At 43.5% G+C, this 17,704-nt stretch overlaps 1 protein-coding gene across 1 annotated transcript in view; it reads right to left on the reverse strand.

Moving 5' to 3' along the window:
• Positions 1-2,527: 2,527 nt before the first annotated feature.
• Positions 2,528-17,704, reverse strand: part of PRKAA1 (protein kinase AMP-activated catalytic subunit alpha 1) — a 31,183-nt gene continuing 16,006 nt past the window's right edge. Inside the window, exons 4-9 of the mRNA XM_088455242.1 lie at positions 17,484-17,628; positions 15,218-15,305; positions 13,709-13,933; positions 7,431-7,920; positions 6,290-6,416; positions 2,528-3,400 (exon numbers count right to left, since the gene is read on the reverse strand). Of these exons, the coding sequence (XP_088311368.1) occupies positions 3,153-3,400; positions 6,290-6,416; positions 7,431-7,920; positions 13,709-13,933; positions 15,218-15,305; positions 17,484-17,628 (1,323 nt within the window). The 3' untranslated portion in view covers positions 2,528-3,152. The remainder of the gene's footprint in view (positions 3,401-6,289; positions 6,417-7,430; positions 7,921-13,708; positions 13,934-15,217; positions 15,306-17,483; positions 17,629-17,704) is intronic.

Genomic DNA, 17,704 nt, shown 5'->3' on the forward strand with positions numbered 1-17,704 from the left:
CCCTGGGGCTGCGAGCTGCAATGGAGCGCTGGCAGCTGATCGCGCTCGACAGGAGCAACAATTGAATAGCTCCGTCAGGCGTGAAGGGGGCTGGAAACAATTGAATTCCGCCCCAAGGTGGGAAATCAATTTTGTGTGGTCGGTGATAAGCACCCGACAGTAATTCAAATGGTTTTGGGTCAGAATTATCACGCCCAAAAGTACTGGGTTTAGCCACGTAAAGTGGCTAAACCTGTCTAAAGTCATGGTTAAGGTAGCCAAACATTTGCCTTTTGGCACATTTCTGCTTGCCATCCACAAATGTTGGCCCTGGCGGCTCTCTTGCCCAAACGGAGCAGAAATTTAATTGTTCCATCGGGCGCCCATTAGTTAAGGCACCCGAAACAATTGAATTACCCCCTCCAATTGTTTGAGGCAAACCGGTTGCCTTTAAAACAATTGCTGCGTTAAAGATAACATGTAAATGGCCAAAATATCAGCACTTTAAGCTACATTTGTCCCAGGGAGAGAAACGGCTATAAAAATGCCAACGTTTTGTAGTCGTGTGACACTACCTGAGGACGCGATAATCCTGGCGAGAAGGCTGCGGTCACAGCTATTTGGTGATCTTAACTGATCTCTATATAAACAAATACTAGGTTTATGTACTAAGCACTATGTTTCATCACACATGCTACTAGGTCTATAAGTTACAGCCTATGCTGCTACTACCCATGGTTGTCAGCCTGTGACTTTTTCCCATCAATGGATTAAATGGAAAGGTTTGATTTAAAGGTCACTAACTCATTTAACATGATCATCTTAAAATGTAAACCATTCCTAAGGACAGGGCGTAGGCACCTGTGTATTGCAATATTCAAGTTTCACAGCTCTATAGTAATAAGGAATGCATTACTTCTCTAAAGTATTATGCCTTCCTATAGAGAGAAGATGAGAAGCGGTTACAGTAAGAACTCAGTGCCTAGAGTATTTAGCAGTTTCCTACCACTTCAGTGTTGTCCACTTTCACATGATTAATGTATTGACTTGTGTCTGTTCTTCAACATTTTTTACTAAACACATTGCTTTATCTTTCTGGCATCCTGCTGGGTCCCTCAACTATGGCTTTATATCATCCAGCTAACTGGTTTGGCTTTTTCCTGGGAAACGTGTTACCCTGGGAATGCAAATTCTTTACAGGATGTATATGGCTAGTCTCTTCATTCTGAGCCAAGCATTGGAGATCTAGTTTTCAGGAATTAATGCCAGTATTGCAGTTTACTAAATCACTGGTTTTCAGAAAAATCAGATCACATGTAGTGCCACAGTTACACTGCACAACCACTTTGGAACTAGTTACCTAAAATATCAACTACTGGTTCCAGGAATGAAGAGACTTCTAAATTCATACACCCTCCACAAACTCTCCTGACCATTCATCATCCGACTCGCAGAGAGACTACAGATACTAGAGAGACTGGAATGTTTCCCATTACAAATTGTACCATTGCAACATTCTAGCTCTAGAACAAATGAAGTAACAATGGGGAATGTGAATTATCTGGGGCCTCACAAAAGCCCTTGGACCACGCTATCTTTGCAAAGGATCCAGATCAGAGCAACAAATGTTAGATGCCCAACAGTAGGTCAACACATTTGTCTAACTGGTTTGCCAAGGCCTGCTGCGCACGTTAGTGCCCGCCACTCACACGTTCACATCAGAATCAAATTGGGAGAGCCAATGAGGGGCATCTACGCCAGTCATATCTGCCAGAGATCATATAATAGTGTTAGACACTAGTCAGACTGGCTGACATGACCAAAGAAACACAAAATGTGTGGTTCAACTCAACCTTCCTATTGGTCTAAATTTCTCCTATAAATGAGTGCCTGGCAACCATAGCACAGTAATGTCAACAAGTTACAGTCCATATATAAAGGAATGTCACAAAAAAAAACAAAAGGCTAGAGTTGTAAGTCTCCTACACAGTGGACGCGGCAATTCTATGGGCTTAACCACCTCACTAAGGAGCAAGAGGCACAGTGTCACCTGAAGTGGCTTTCCTGCGGGTAGTCTATGGTGAAACTATGGCTCTCCAATAATTCATGGAAATTACTTGTCTTTGGAGCAGGTCGTCAATCTGTACTTCAAACTCCAGGTCTTACTGAGCGATTACTTGGACTAGTCTCCAAACTAAGGGAAGAGGGGTTGAGGAACATTAAGGTGCCACCTACCATCCAGCAAGGCACACATTAGGGCCGGGATCATAAGTGAAGTGAGGTGCCTACGATTGTATGGCAGTTGGTTAACACCAGAACAGTCCCCATACACATTCAACAGGCATACCTATGGTTCAGTGTCAGGTGGACAACCTACGTGAATGACTTTTCTTTCCTGTAATATGTTCAATTATCTAACTCCTTTAGGGTAGGAGCGGGCATGCATTAGCCAATATGCTTTAAATTCCTTTAAATGCAATTTCAATTAAAAAAAATTACCAAGTGAATGCCAACGGAGCACTTATGGGCGGGAAAGAAGTTTTCGCCATTACCAAGAATAAAAATCAGTGTTTATTTAGCCCTCGCATATCCCACATTTAAAACCCCTTTTAACAAAAATGTTCAACTTTGTTAAAAACCAAAAAGGAAGGAAAAAAAAAAACAAATACACTTGTTTATTACATTTATACAAATTTTCTTCGCACATTCATTATACTTTAATTTCCAGACACTGATATGTCCCAGACAAATCTTTCAGCAGCCATCATTAGATACATATATATAGGTTTAAGCCAGATTGAACGTGAAATTATACATGAGTAAAAAGAAAAAAAAACCCAAACCATTGTGAAGCGATAAAACCCAGTGTCGAATAAAATGTGCAATTAAAAGTTTGTCAACTTTTACAAAAAAAAAGAAAAAAAAAAAAACAAACAATTATATACAAATTTTTATACCTTTGTTCACATGTATATATATATCTATTAAAAAATAACAATCACACATTAAGCTTTACGGTTTTAGAGCTAACAAAACAGTCTCCCGGATCTATGTGCAAATTGCATTACTGATGTTACTTTCAGCTCTTATAGTATGACTGGATTAAAACTGGAAGCATTTGGCTACAAGTTACTGCATGCTTATTGCTCAATATGAACTCTGCACAGCCTTGCCTACCGCGCAAGGATCTTTATTAAATTAGCACACATTTCAAAGAACTCTATAGTATGGCTTCCTGGCCGGGGGACCAAGTCAGCGTTGGAGGAATCTACAGATGAGGTCAGAGATGAAGGGACAGAACCATCAGATGACTTGGTCTGGCCTTCGGCGTCAGAGTCGCTTTTCTGGGGCGGCCGGTAATTGCTCAGAGAACCCGAACGTCTGGGGGTGGCACTTTCAGATTTGGTTTCAGTGACTTCATCTATTTAAAAAAAACAAAAAATAAAGATACAAAAGTATTTATCTTCCAATACGTATATCATTCCAACACAACGAAGAGGACATGCATTCAGGAACATCAGGTTTATGGAGCATACACGGTCAGATTTGTCAGATGAACGATTTGAACGATTTTTGACTGCATTAAAATGAATGGAATCGTTATCTGACCATCGGGAACGCGCATCGTTCAAATCGTTCATCTGACAGATATGTCAGATTTTCCTTCAGATATGAACTATTGAACGATTTTTTAAATCGTTATTCAAATCTGAAAAAACCTCTGACCGTGTGTATGCTCCATTACTCCTGATACGAAGGAGGACTGTTGCTTTTGCACAGAAGCGTAGCAGAAATCAGGGCTCCGCTTCTGTAGCTGCTCCTCTTTCTATCAGCTTCACGTTTTAAAAAGAAGTGAGAAATCACTTTGTATATCCAAACATTGCTTAGAAAATTGCATCAAATAATTGTTACGGATACTGATCAAAATAAAACAGGTTTGACCTCTCTGGAGTAATCAATCTTTGGCGCAACCAATCAAACGCTAGTAAACTTTAACCAATGCTAACGCTACTTAATATACGTGATTTGATTGGTAACACAGTAAGTCGGTCACTTATGAACACCCTTTAAAACAGCAAAAATACATCCTCTCACTGCAAATGTATGTGTGCATGGGTGACCACATAAAGCAGTATTACTAGACCTCCTACATTTACAGGATTGCAGCTGTATAGTTTTACACTACATTAACTTTTGAGCATGCCAACATGAAGCAGTCAGCCATCTTCTGGGCAGCTCTAAATATTCATGAGTATTACAGAGAGTGACCATACTGAGCACTGGCAGAAGCATGTACAATGTGCTCCTGAAACTTCCAGCTCTTAGTACATGGGTCTCCTACTCACAGTCAGAGCCAGCGTCACATGAACAGGTGCACAGACCGGCAGCTAACAAGCGCAACACCCAAGTAGTTTCAAATGATGTATCTTTAAGAACAAGGAACTCTACACCGCTAAGCAGCTTATAGCCAGGTTGTACTATTAAACATACCTACATTACCAGTGCATTATATACACTGCTTGTCTACACAACGGAGGCTGCCATTTTGTTGTGTGGATCAATATTTTAAAGAATTTGTTCTCCTGAAATCATGCCCCACACTTTGGCAGCCAGTAAGTTACCTTGTAAGTCACTTAGCGCCTGCTCCCCATCAAACATTTAATATATGTATTGTATTATGGCCCCACAAAGAAAAAACAAAAATTGTGGAAGAACGCATTTGGTTTCCATTTAAATAGATAATATAACTTTTTCCTTTTTTATAGTGCTCATAAATTGGACGACAATGTTATCAGCAGAGAGCCATACCCGTCCTAGAAAAAATTATTATTTCAGCAACTATCCCTACAAATATCCTTTCCCTGCCACACAAGCCATTGTATACTGACATTACACATTAAAAGACAGACACACAACGATGGCTTTGAGAGGGGAGGGGGCCGGGAATTATGGGATTGAAAATTCCAGTCCAGAGTTCTCCACCAGTAGACTGAACGTGTGAAATCACAAAAAATTGCTCATAATATTTACCTTTCAATGGCATTTAATAATCACTTTACACACAAAGCTAAAGGAACACTTAGAGGGCGATTTAGTAGCTGCCGTGTAAACTGCACGGGAGCCATTCAATTGTTTGTGTGACCAGTCCCTCTCGCACAAAAATGCACGAGATCAGCCACATTAAGCAGCTTCTCCCGGGCTAGGTGCCAGGCACGCTGTAGTTGGCACACCCGGCACTAGTGACCAGCCCCAAAGCCCTACGGCGTGGATTTCAGGAGGGTGAGAGCAGATGTCGGCAATAAGTGCAGGCTTGGGGCTGGTCTCGCAAACAATTTAATAGCTCCTCGTGCACTTTAGACACGAGGTATTGGAGCTACAATCAGTTGAATTACCATTTAAGAGACGCTCATCAGCTGACACAGGGCCAGATTCAGACTTGTATGCAAACTAGATAACTTGCGTACAAGCCTGATGGAGGGTGGACTGCGAATCACACGCAGCGTCTCCTAAGCTACAGCCTGCCATTTAGGGGTGTCTTTTGCAAAAAGGCAAAATACAGAGGCCTGATACGAGTGAGCTGCCACGTATAGTTATGTTTAAACTGTGACCGTACTCCAATTACATTACTACAAAAGTACTAACCTGCTGTGCCTAATACTCAAATAAGGTGCTAAATTTAGAAAAGTACGAATCACTACCCGTGGAAGAGCGTCAGGAGGATAGGTGTATGAGGACACAACTCTATAGCTTTAAAGTACTACAATGCTTAGTAACTATCTCACTTCTTCCCATAAACTGGAACTTGTATTAGGGGATACTGCTATACAAGTCACACATTGGCTACCTCCACAAAGCACCATGTGACATGAAGCGGTGCACTACAAATACCGATGAGTCTAGTAGAGAGATCCCGGAGTCTTATGCTGGGTACGCACTAGACGATAGGTTATCTGATTCGGTGGATCGGACAGATATATCGGGCTCATCATCTAGTGTGTACCCGCTATGTCACTGACTATGCCCGCACCGATGTGTCGCCAGCGACATCCTCAGTCGGTCCTGCATGCAGGTCCGATGGGGAATATAGTTAAGCAAGGGCCATGCTACCGAATACAGCATGGGCCACGCAGTCACTGCCAGCATCGGCAAGTGTGTATGCACTTGCCGATGCCAGCTGCCCTGCGGGGCCAGACACTGAAGAGCTGTGCCAAATAACACACGTTTAGTGTTTGCCTGATTTTTGTGGAACTTCACTCCATGGATCCTACAAGAGTTGCCGCATACGCTGTGCAATGGTTGCGCTTCTTACCATCAATACTGCGGAAGTCGAGCAGGTACGTTCTGCTGTCCACTTGGTACAACTGCAGGCTCATTTTAGTGTACATACTGGTTACTGGATTTTTTCTCCTGACACGTAGATAGTATGGATTCACTATCTGCAGATTCAAGTATAGGAAACCATGTTAAAAACAGGCCTTACACGTTTATCATACCACCAACATATTTCACAGCTCTATATGATCTGGAGGACAAAAAGAAACAAGGCTGGAACATACACAAACTAATTCACAGGGGTCACATGTAGTCATGATTGGTGATTTCTGAATGCAGAATGGCATTAACTGTACAATTAGACAAATCACTGGTGGTCTGCAGTCATCGCCGGTATTATACACATCCTGAAACACTGGATGTTACAGTCTAAGTGACCATTTTGGGCCAAAGCAATTTTTAAGATAAGTAATCCTAGAACACCAAGTTAACCAACCACATTAAGATCAGTGTATACATTTGTCTAGATTCCATTTATCTAGATACAAGTCAATTTAAAACCAGTAAATATTGTCAAATTGCATAAAAACACCAGAACTGTTCCTTAAACTGAAATTGGTCAAGGACGTGATACAAATTTAACGAAAAATAAAATCTGAAATAAACTATATCTCTGCATATTTGTGGGGAAAGAGGCACAATGATACATAACTGAGCAAAAACAAATGTCGCATCAATCATACATAGTAAGTCCAAATTAACCCGGCTACCATCAGTGTGACTAAAGTTTGCACCTATAAACACAGAAGCAAATCAGAAATGGAAGAACACGGCTCGGTTACTGTGTGCCAGTCCCTTTTCTACTATAGGCAACCAAGTATAATGATTAAACAGGCTTATAGGGGTCCATCACCTACACAAAACTAAATACCTACAGCCTGTTGATGGCACGATGGACTGGTATCTGCAAATCTATTTCTCCCATTTCTGTTGGCTGTATAACAGGGCAGTGCTACCAATAGTAAGCAGACATCTATACAAAAAGTGGCACGCCAATATGGTCCAATGGAGAACATTAAATCCATAGGTCCATGTTGTTCTATACCAGGGAGGACTTGTGATGCATATGGAAGAGGAGAAAGTTTAGGTAGAGGGATCAGCACCATCTCCGTCCTTACCTTCCACTCATAGCCCAACTGTTTCATTGCTCGGCAGACCTCAGCCATGATGTCGTTCGGTCGGCTCTGACTCCGGATTCCTAGGTGCCATTTGGCTCTTCTCACTCCGACTTGGTGCTTAGATTTTTGTGGGTTTAACTCGTCAAGAGTGTGTCTCTGGCGCGGGGACTCTGCCACCAAAAACGGCACTCTCTCTGGGTGCGGGCGGGCGGGGTGAGGCTCGTCAACAAAGGAATCCGGGGGGCTCGTGGCTAAATAAAAATCTTTAGCCTCATTCATTATTCGTCGGTTGTCTATGATCAGATGATAGGCAACGGCTAATGGGTCCTGGTGGTTGCGGCTGTACAGGCAGCTCAGCACTTCCTCCTCCGTGCACTCGCACTTATCACACACTTCTTTTAAGGCTTCATCGTCTATCATGTTTGTACTGTACGTGGGGTCTTCCGGAAACAGGTACTTTGGGAGATCCTGTTTAAACCACTCGTGTTCTCTGTATGAAAGGAGACAACAGCCTTTGAGCGCTGTGATCAAAGTAATGTTTTGGGATTAACGTTAAAGCAGAACGTTTTACTGCAAATGACAAGATTGAGCATCGAGCAGTTTCATTGCCATATAAAAGTCAAAGAAATTAGTATCTTCATATAGACTGAGCTAGTAGAGATTCAATCACAATACATATAAAGATTAAATAAAGTAATTAAGGTGCATACATACGATTTAGTAAATTAACGATTTTAATAAACGATTTTTGTTCATTTTTTTCAATGGAAAAATGGACAATAGTTTACTAAAATTGTTCATTTCCTAAATGTAATGAACGATTTTTTGGAATTACAAATGATTTTTGCATATTCCCTTACTGAAAATCGTTGAGTTGGTCAGTCTGACTGATCTACAAATGTGAACGCGCATGAATGATAATCGTTCATCGTTTTAACTCAGAAAGTGAACGATTTGTTCAACGTTATCGATAATCGTTCAAAAAAAATCGTTGTTTGTATGCACCTTTACAAATAAGTTTCCAGGGAACCCTATTACTACGCTTGTAGCTGGTCCTAACAGCAAGCACACGGATAGCTGGTAACTTTTAGGGAGCTATTGTAGTGTCCACAGCACCGTACATGGAATATGCATAGAACAGTGTCGTATATCAAATTAATTAGCACAGTATGCTGGTGCGTCCTAGTCACATAGCATTGCTGCATAGATGCATTTTCAGCAAAAAAAAAATAGAGTTGCCAGGCGCTAATGAAGTCTCACAGGACAAGGCACATCAAGTTTTTTTTTTTTTTTAGCACAACTGCAGCAAAGATGTATAAAGACACATCTGTAAATGCTTCTACACTAGCATCATTTACACAGTTATATAACCCCATTATACAAGGAATGAGTGGTCCAAAAAAAGCACTGTCTTTGTAGAAAGTAAATATCACTTCTCTAATTCTGGTGTCCCTCCTGATAGACATTCATAGTTCTCAGGGAATAAAGAGAAACAGGATTTTGGTACTCACCGTTAAATCTGATTCCACAGAGTACACAAATCAAGACTGTGGGGTATAGACAGGTGTAGAGTGGAGCCAGGACGAAGAAATGTACAAGTGTTACTGGCTCCTGCCTCCTATGCCCCTCACCTCCCCAGTTATAGAAGCTGAGCCAAGAGGAGACAGGAAAAAACTAGAGAAGGAGAAAGAACAGAACAAACAGGAACATAGTACTACAGCTACAACCATCTGCAAGAACAGGCAGTCACACAGCAACAACTAGAACCAGAAAGCAGGGCAAGGTGGGAGTCCAGTGTCCCCTGTGGAATCCGAGAAACAGATTTTAACGGCGAATACAGAAATCCTGTTTCTCCTTTATCCACAGGGGACACTGACAGCTGTAACAGAGCGGCTGGGAATCAGAAGCCGCAAAAGGTGTCAAAACTGTATAAACTATAAAAAGTGAGTCAACTGGGTGCACGGCAGAGTTGGGAAACAGAAGCCCCTCTGGCAGCTGCCCAGAATGGGCCAACAGAGCGCGTTGAATGCGCGGAAATTTATATTGGCGGAGACCGGGATGCAGCCAAAGGTATGCAATCGGGAAGCCGACTGCCTAAATACCGGCAGCCGGCTTCCCGACTGTCATATCCCGGCAAGGGTGACATGCCGGGCGTCTAGATGTCTAGATGTTCTAAGGGTTAGGCACCCCTGCAGGGGACTTAGGTTTAGGCAGCGGGGAAGGGGGTGGTTAGGGTTAGGCACCCCTAAGGAGGGTTAGGGGGGTTAGGTTAGACAATACTTACCTATCCACGATCGGGATTTCCAGCGCTGTCGGGCTTCCGCTGCCGGGATCTCTGCTGATGTCGGGCTGCCGCTGCGGCATGCGGCCGGCGGTATTTCATACCAATTCCCAGCCAAATAGGCCTGAAAAATAGACGTATCCAACGCGCCAGAATCTGTTTGGAAGCAGGCCACCCTTGTTTCACCACATCCTAAAGAACGAACTAAGAATTGGACTTGCGCAATTGAGCAGTCTGATCCAAGAGGCGCGAACCACATCCAAGGAACGTGAGGACGGCTGGTCCCCCCCCCAAAACTGGTACTACTCGTACAATAGGTTGGGTAATATGAAAGGCGGAAACCACCTTAGACAAGAAGGCAGAGAGAATACGAAGCTCTGCATAATCCTCATGAGAAACCAGATGAGAGCTACACGATAAAGGGTCAAGTAACTCTCCTAGCCAAAGCAAGGACCAACATTAGCCAAGTCTTCCAGGAAAGATACTTCAAATCCACAGTCTCCAACAGTTCAAAAACAAACAGATAACTGAAGAAAAGGGAGTACTAGGTTGAGGGGGTAACAGAGGGAGGTTGAAGACTGAGAACCCCCCGCAAAAAATAAAGTCTGTATATCAGGAAGAGAGGTCAACTTAAGTTGAAAGAAAATGGACAGGGCCGAGACCTGGACTTTCAAAAGATGCCAAGCGAAGGCCAGCATTCAAACCTGAAGAAAACTCGACAGCCCAGAGACTATTTATGAAAACCCTGCCTTTCACACCATCCCACGTAAACCTTCCAAATTCGATGAAAGTGACTTCTCCTAGTCAATGGGGGACACTGGACACCATGGGTATAGGTGGAGATGGAAGAGCTTAGGCATCAAAGAGATAAGTTTGAGCGGAAGCACAAGCAGCCAGTCAATACTAACAAAGCCCCAGAATGGAGTAGGAGGAAAGGACGAGGCCCACAGAACCAGTCACAAAAAGAGGTTCAATCCTCTGACCTAAATGTGTGCCAAAACCAACCCCTAGTCAGACAGGAGCGTAAGGGCGGGCATCCAGTGTCCCTCATGGATTCAAGAGAAAAGGCTATTTGAGGCAAATCCAAAAATACTGTTTTCTCTTTCATGCAATGAGGGACACTAGAGACCATGGGAAGTCCCATTCATAGGACATAGTAATGTATACATTACATTATGTAATTCTATGACACAGGATTGTGAACTTGTGACCTTTTGCCACTGAAACCTGAGCTCTAAGCGGTTTACACAATGAAACCACAATATTTAGCATAAAACACAGCAGCAGCCGTCTGCATTTTGTTACAGGGAAAGCTCAGACTGCACATAACCAGCCAACATCTATACAGGTGAGGTGGGGACAGACTATACCAAAGCACCAGTTATACCCCTTTCACATTTCCTCCTCAGACCCAGGAATTTCTCCTGTGCAAAATCCCGGGTATTTGGTCAAGACCCCCCTTCCACATTACAGCTTTTACTGGGGAAACTCCCAGGTAGACCCCTTTCAGACATAAGCCGGGTTTTTCAGGGTTTTTCTTTACACTGGATGTCTGATAATAGCTGGTGTTGTAGGTGCTTATAGAAAGGGAGATGGCAGAGACTGCAGTGTGAATGTTTCAGGATCCTCTGCTCCTGCAGCTTCCTCACCTCTCGCTTCCTCTCTGATTTATTTATTTTATTTATTAACAGTTTCTTATATAGCGCAGCATATTCCGTTGCGCTTTACAATTGGAAACATTGATAGAACAAAACAGGGTAATAACAGACAGACATAGAGGTAAGAGGGCCCTTGCAATATGCTAGGGGACAGCGGGGGACTAGCCAGGCTAGAGCCGGTACCACCATCTGTTAGTGGTCCCACACTTTGAGCAGAGATGACGGCGCTGCGCTAGAGCAGAGCTCGGTGACCCCGGGAACCCCCCTCCCCAGTGACTCGGAGCAGCGGAGCTGCCTCTTCCAGCCTCCCCTCGCCATTTCTAAGATGCCGGTGAAGAAGAAGAGCTGCTGACTCACAAGTACCTGCCGGACTGCAATTCCAATGAGGCAGTGTCTGTCAGTCATGACAGGAGTGACCGTCAGCCAGCCAATCAGAAGCAGCTTGGTGCAACCCGGGAGAAAATTCTCCGGTAGCACCACACGAGCAGGGTAATTTCCCGGGACTTCCCTGGTCAATTGCAGGGTCGGTTACCCGGGAACGTGTTCCGGGGTAGGTACCTTTCAGACATATGTGAGATCCCGGGAATTTGGCCAAGGCAGGTCAAAATCCCGGGAATCTCAGTATGTCTGAAAGGGGTATTAGTGAGGTATAGTACCTGGGAGGAATTGTACTCTCCATAAAAAAATATGGTCTGGCCTGGGACTTGACAAAACTGTAATGCCGGGTACACACCAAACGATAACTTGTCCGATCTGGCCATATCGGACGAGTTCTCGGGCTCATCTAGTGAATACCCTCAATGTCACAGTCTATGCGTGCTCCAGCGCGTCGTCAGCGACATTACCAGTCAAACCTGCATGCAGGTCCGATGGGTAACAGTTAGCGAAGGCCATGCAGCCCCCACCCTCGCATCGTCGGCAAGTGTGTATGCCGGGTGGTGCCGCTTATGAGGTCGGTACACACTAGACATCGTCTAGAGTGTAACAGCCTTAAGTCTCTTGTCAGGCACGGGACTAAGCAGAAATAATCGTCTTGTCAGGTAGCTTGGGACTTAACCAGATATAACCAAGTCCAAACAGAACCTGTGGCCACATACACTATAGTACCTCATTAAATAAACGTACACTGTCCTATTGAGCCGTCTGCTACTTAGTAGAATGGGCAGTAGCTACTTGTATGAAGAGTGGAGGGACCCTCTGGAGCTGCCCTGCCCTATGGAAGGGAGCGTGCCAAAAAGGGGTGGGGAAGGAGATAAACAGGGGATGTCTCCCTCCTCCATGGCCGACCCCCGTGGACTTCCCGCCATTTGTAACTGTCCCGTTACAACAGATTCCCTGGTGGTCTAGTGGGTGGGGGCGGAGAAAACAGAGCCCCCACTGCCACCCCCTCCGGTGGCTTCCCCCACCAGAAGGGGATTGCCGCTGTGTTCCCCGCAGGGTAGCCTCTTACCTGCCCTGTTGCTCCGGCGGCGGCTGTGTACCTGCTGCTGTGCGTACTGGGACCGGCCAGTGTCACTGACAGAGAAGCCAGTACATCGGCCACCGGAGCAGGGGGATGGAGAGGCTGGCGTGAGTGCTGCAGCAGCTCAGTTCAATTAAAAAATAAAAATAAAGTAAAATAATAAATACCTATCCAGCTGACGAAAAAATGTGTCCAGCTCAGTTGGGCATCAAAGACAACCCCCTGCATGACAGCTCCACCTATACCCATGGTCTTAAGTGTCCCCTATGGAATGAAAGAGAAAAATACTTTGGAAGACATTGACCTATGGGATGCTCCATATGCGTATTCATTGCTGAAGGGCTATACCAAGGTTGGAGTTGTGACCAGTGAGATACCTTGTGAGGAACGGCTATAGCGGTTCCCAGGTGAGTTTTTCTTTTGTGGGGTGGGAAGAGAAATGTTCTGGTGTGCAGCGCTCCGAGGTCCATCAACAGTGCAGCTGAATAACTAGAGATCCCTTTATGTGAACGCATCTTAACTTTGTTAGGTGAGCTCTTGGATGGAATACTATTGCATTGATTGAAAGTGTACATTGCAATAGACTACTTCTGTTTTTCTCCTTATTCCCTGAGAACTATGATTGTCGATCAGGAGGGGCACCAGAATTAGAGTTATATTTACTTTCTACAAAGACAGCTTTTCTTGGACCACTGATTCATTGTATATGTATTGTAATGGGGTGGTCTTCCAGAGTGTGGACAGTAGTTGCAGTCACAGGTTGCTTTGAATTATGGTTTAAAAATATAACCCCATTATGTCCTATTTATATTGCCATATCAACACAAAACGTAAAAACGTATGGTACATTTCTTTATGTCCAGCAGGGACACATTACCGAATATCTTTGATGGTTGCCCTCTTCATGGGGTCTACGAGCAGCATGTGCTTGAGAAGGCTGATGACAGAGGGGTTCAAATACTGAGGTGTGTAGAAAATGCCATCACAGATCTTCTTGAACAGGGTTGGCACGTGGTCATCGTCAAATGGAAGAGTCCCGCACAGTAACGCATAGAGGATCACACCGCTGCTCCATATGTCCACTTCTGGGCCAGCATATAGCCTTAAATTCATAACAGTTACAGCATGTTACATGATTAGCCAATAGTATGACCTGCTCAAGAACTTCCATAATAGACGTCACAACAGATGGAACAACTAAAACAGGTTACTTAATGTGAAACACACTTCCTATCAGTAAACCTACTCAAGGACAATTTTTAATCCTAAAATCACTAATGACAAAAGATTGCAGTGAGCTAGATTAGGTCAGGATATTAAAGATCAATTACATATTGAAATCTTCAAGTCTGGAACACAACCCTTTAAAAGCACTCATCGAGGTTTGGGGTCCCCCACCCACTATGGTTATTTCCATCCAGGACTGGGGCTTGATTTACTTAGCGACGGCTTTTGTATGTCGCTGCTTCCCAGCAGATTTGACCCGGAAAGCTTACATTATATTAAGTGCCAAGCTGCCACTTCATATATCTAGTCCTTGGTCTCTAAATTAAACCACACCTTCAGAACCAGTATAAAATACAGATTTAAATATTATACTAGTGATTTGTTTAGCAGTGTTTAACATTTGTGTTTTACTTCTGGGTTTCTACAATACTTTAGTTTTTTTTTTATTCCATTAGAGCTTAGGTTTCCAAACGTGGTCCTAAAAGACACCCCAACAGTTCAGGTTTTAGAGACATCCACAGTTGAGCACAGGTGGTTAAATCAAATTGACTGAAGTATTAAGTCACCTGTGGTCAAGCATGGATATCCTTAAAACCTGGCCTTTAGGGTGCCTTGAGAAAAGAGCTCGGGAACCTCTGCATGAGGCCATGGGTTCTTAAACACTGTCCTCAGGACCCCAAACAGTTAATGTTTTCCAGGTGTCCTCACAGAATTAAGGCCCCCATATATCAGCAATTGATTGCAGCAATCGTGCAATTTGCAATCGATTGAAAAAGGGAAAGATTTTTATACACAATCGATTGCAGAATTGCCACAATCGATTGAGAAAGGGAAAGATATATATACACAATCGATTGCAAATTGCACGATTGCTGCAATCAATTGCTGATGTATGGGGGCCTTTACAAGTGAAATAATTAGCTCCACCTGTGGATCTTTTTCAATGTGTCAGTGAGTAATGAGTACACCTGTGCACCTGCTGGGTGACCTGTTTGGTATCCTGAGGATAGAGTTTGAGAACCTATGCATTAGGCGGTTTATTTTCACACTGTGATAAGACATACAATGTCATCCATTGCTACATTACCCGGAGGTAAAGTGTAGAAAAACACAGTTTGAGGGCAAATCAACCAAAGGAGGAAAAGGCAGATTTACGTACCGTCCCGATATTACTTCTGGTGCAGCATAATTGGGAGACCCGCAGCTCGTCCGTAAAAACTCTCCGTCAGCCATCATGTTTGATAGACCTGGAGGAAAAAGGAAGGTGTTAGAAATGACAGTGCTCAAACATTACCCTTTTCTGATCCTACAAAAGGAGAACAGGCAGCTCACAATACAACATTAGGGTGTGACAAAGACACTACAAATGTGTATTTCCTTCAGGCTGCAAAACTACATCTCACTGAAAAACAAAACAACCAAATTAAACTTCTGAAAGTTTGATCCAAATGTTGCACAATAGAGCAGGTCTGTCAGCACCAATATCATCCAATTATAGGTTTTCAAAAGCTATCATTGCCCAAGACAGTGGTTTCCCAACTGGGTGCCGCAGGGCACATGCATGGGTGCCATAGGTTGGTGGTTCAAGATCACATCAAATTATTTATGGCCAATGTGATTGGTAGCACTGGTTTTACCCAGCAAAAAATGTGGTAAACAGAAGCACAAACCAGTCCAACTCCACATAACGGAACCAAGGTAAGCAAAACAGGTAAAATTATTTATTCTTGCAAAATATCTCAGTAAGAAACATTTGGCCTAAGGGAGCAGTGATTCAAGAAATTTTAGGAACCACTTGTCCAAGAACACAATACTCCTGCTGATACAGAAGTGCTACAATGGAATCAACGCAGAACCAAACCAAGAAGTCTCAGTGATTCATGTTCATATTAAAATGGTGATTAGCAAATTTAAGAAGAAAAAAAAAAAAAAAACTTTGTTTTCATGGCCACCTCCTTAGAGCTTTCTCATTGGGTCTCATTAGCTCTTCTGTAGAAGACGGGTTTTCACTTGCAGAAGCTTTGCAGGGGACAAGCCCCAGGCACAGGGAGGTATACTTACATGGTTTATCAGAATTAGAATCCTATAATGGTTGTAATCCCTTTGCCTGTTTAAGCACCTTCTTGCTAATGCAAACAAATCAGCCAATCAAGAGACAGCAACTCAATGCATAAAAGCATTCAAACATGGCGAAGTTCATTTGTTTTGACCAAACACAAGAATGGGTACGGAATGTGATCCAGATTACAGAGTGGAAGGATTGTTGGTGCAGACGTGGTGGTTTCAGCATCTCAAACTGCTGATTTCTTGGTACTTTCACACACAACTGTATAGAAGTTGTACAGAGAATTGTGTGCAAAACTAAGCATTTAGTGAGCGGCAGTTCTGTGGATGAAAGTGAGGTCAGTAGATTGGCCAGACTAGCTCAAGCAGACGGAAGGTGATATGCAGAAGATCTATGAATGCACAGCAAGACCAACCTTCATGTGGATGGGCTACAGCAGCAGCAAATCACAATGGGTGATGCTACACAATTACAATCTGATGCTACAATGTACACAGGCTCACCAAAACTGGGCAGGCAAACCTGGAAACCTTCCCTTGATCTGACTAGATGTCCATATCGGCTGCAACATGCAGTTGGTAGGGTCAGAATTTGGTGTAAACCTGAATCCATGGCTCCCAACTTGCCTTGCGTCAACGTATCAGGCTGGTTATAAGTATGGAATGGTTTATTTGCACACATTAGACCCCTTTATACCTACTGACCATCAGTTAAATGCCACAGCATACCAGCGTATTGTTGCTGACCATGTGCATTCCCCTTTATAGCCATAGTCTACCCATCTTCCAATGGTTACTTCCAGCAAGAGAACAAGGTGCGTCACCAAGCACACATCAAACTGGTTCCACAAACGTTACAATGAGTTCAATAGCCTCAATAGAATAGAGCACAATAAGGATGTGGTGGAACAGGAGATTGCAACATGAATGTGCCCCTAACAAATCTGCAGCAACATATATGTTCTCATGGGTCAGAATCTAAGGAACCTTTCCAGTAATTTGAATTCAAGCCACAAAAAAATTCAGGCTCTCCAGTGTGCAAAGAGGGAGGTGGGGGGATCCTAACCAGTGCTGGAAAGGTGTAACTGATAGAGGCCATTGAGTTTATTGTATTGGACAGAGGGGCTGTCACTGCCCACAAGACGTAAAGCGAGAGGGAATCTGCTATATCCTATAGTTCTACCTCCACCATCATGTCATCAAGTACTCCCTTAGGAGACGAATACAAGATCAGGGGTCAAAACTGTATCCACTAATGGACTCCTGAGGTAGTGAATTATTTCACACATCTAGTTAAAGCGATCTCCAAGACCATGTGCTCATTAGGAACTCTATAAAAAGAACCAGAAACCCAAACTTACCAAAATCCGCTATCTTCGCATTCATATGTGCATCAAGAAGAACATTTTCTGGTTTCAAGTCTCTGTGCACCACCATGTGCCTGTGGCAATAGTCCACGCCAGAAAGGATTTGTTGGAATAATCGCCGGGATTCCTTTTCATCCAACTGAAATAAAAATCAGTATGTACAATGACAGAGGGAAGTCAGTCAAACCAACACATTACCAAGAATCGTATGCCAG

Source organism: Taudactylus pleione, unplaced genomic scaffold (genome assembly GCF_031769625.1).
Source record: "Taudactylus pleione unplaced genomic scaffold, aTauple2 ptg000647l, whole genome shotgun sequence".
In the NCBI taxonomy this organism is placed as follows: Eukaryota; Metazoa; Chordata; class Amphibia; order Anura; family Myobatrachidae; genus Taudactylus; species Taudactylus pleione.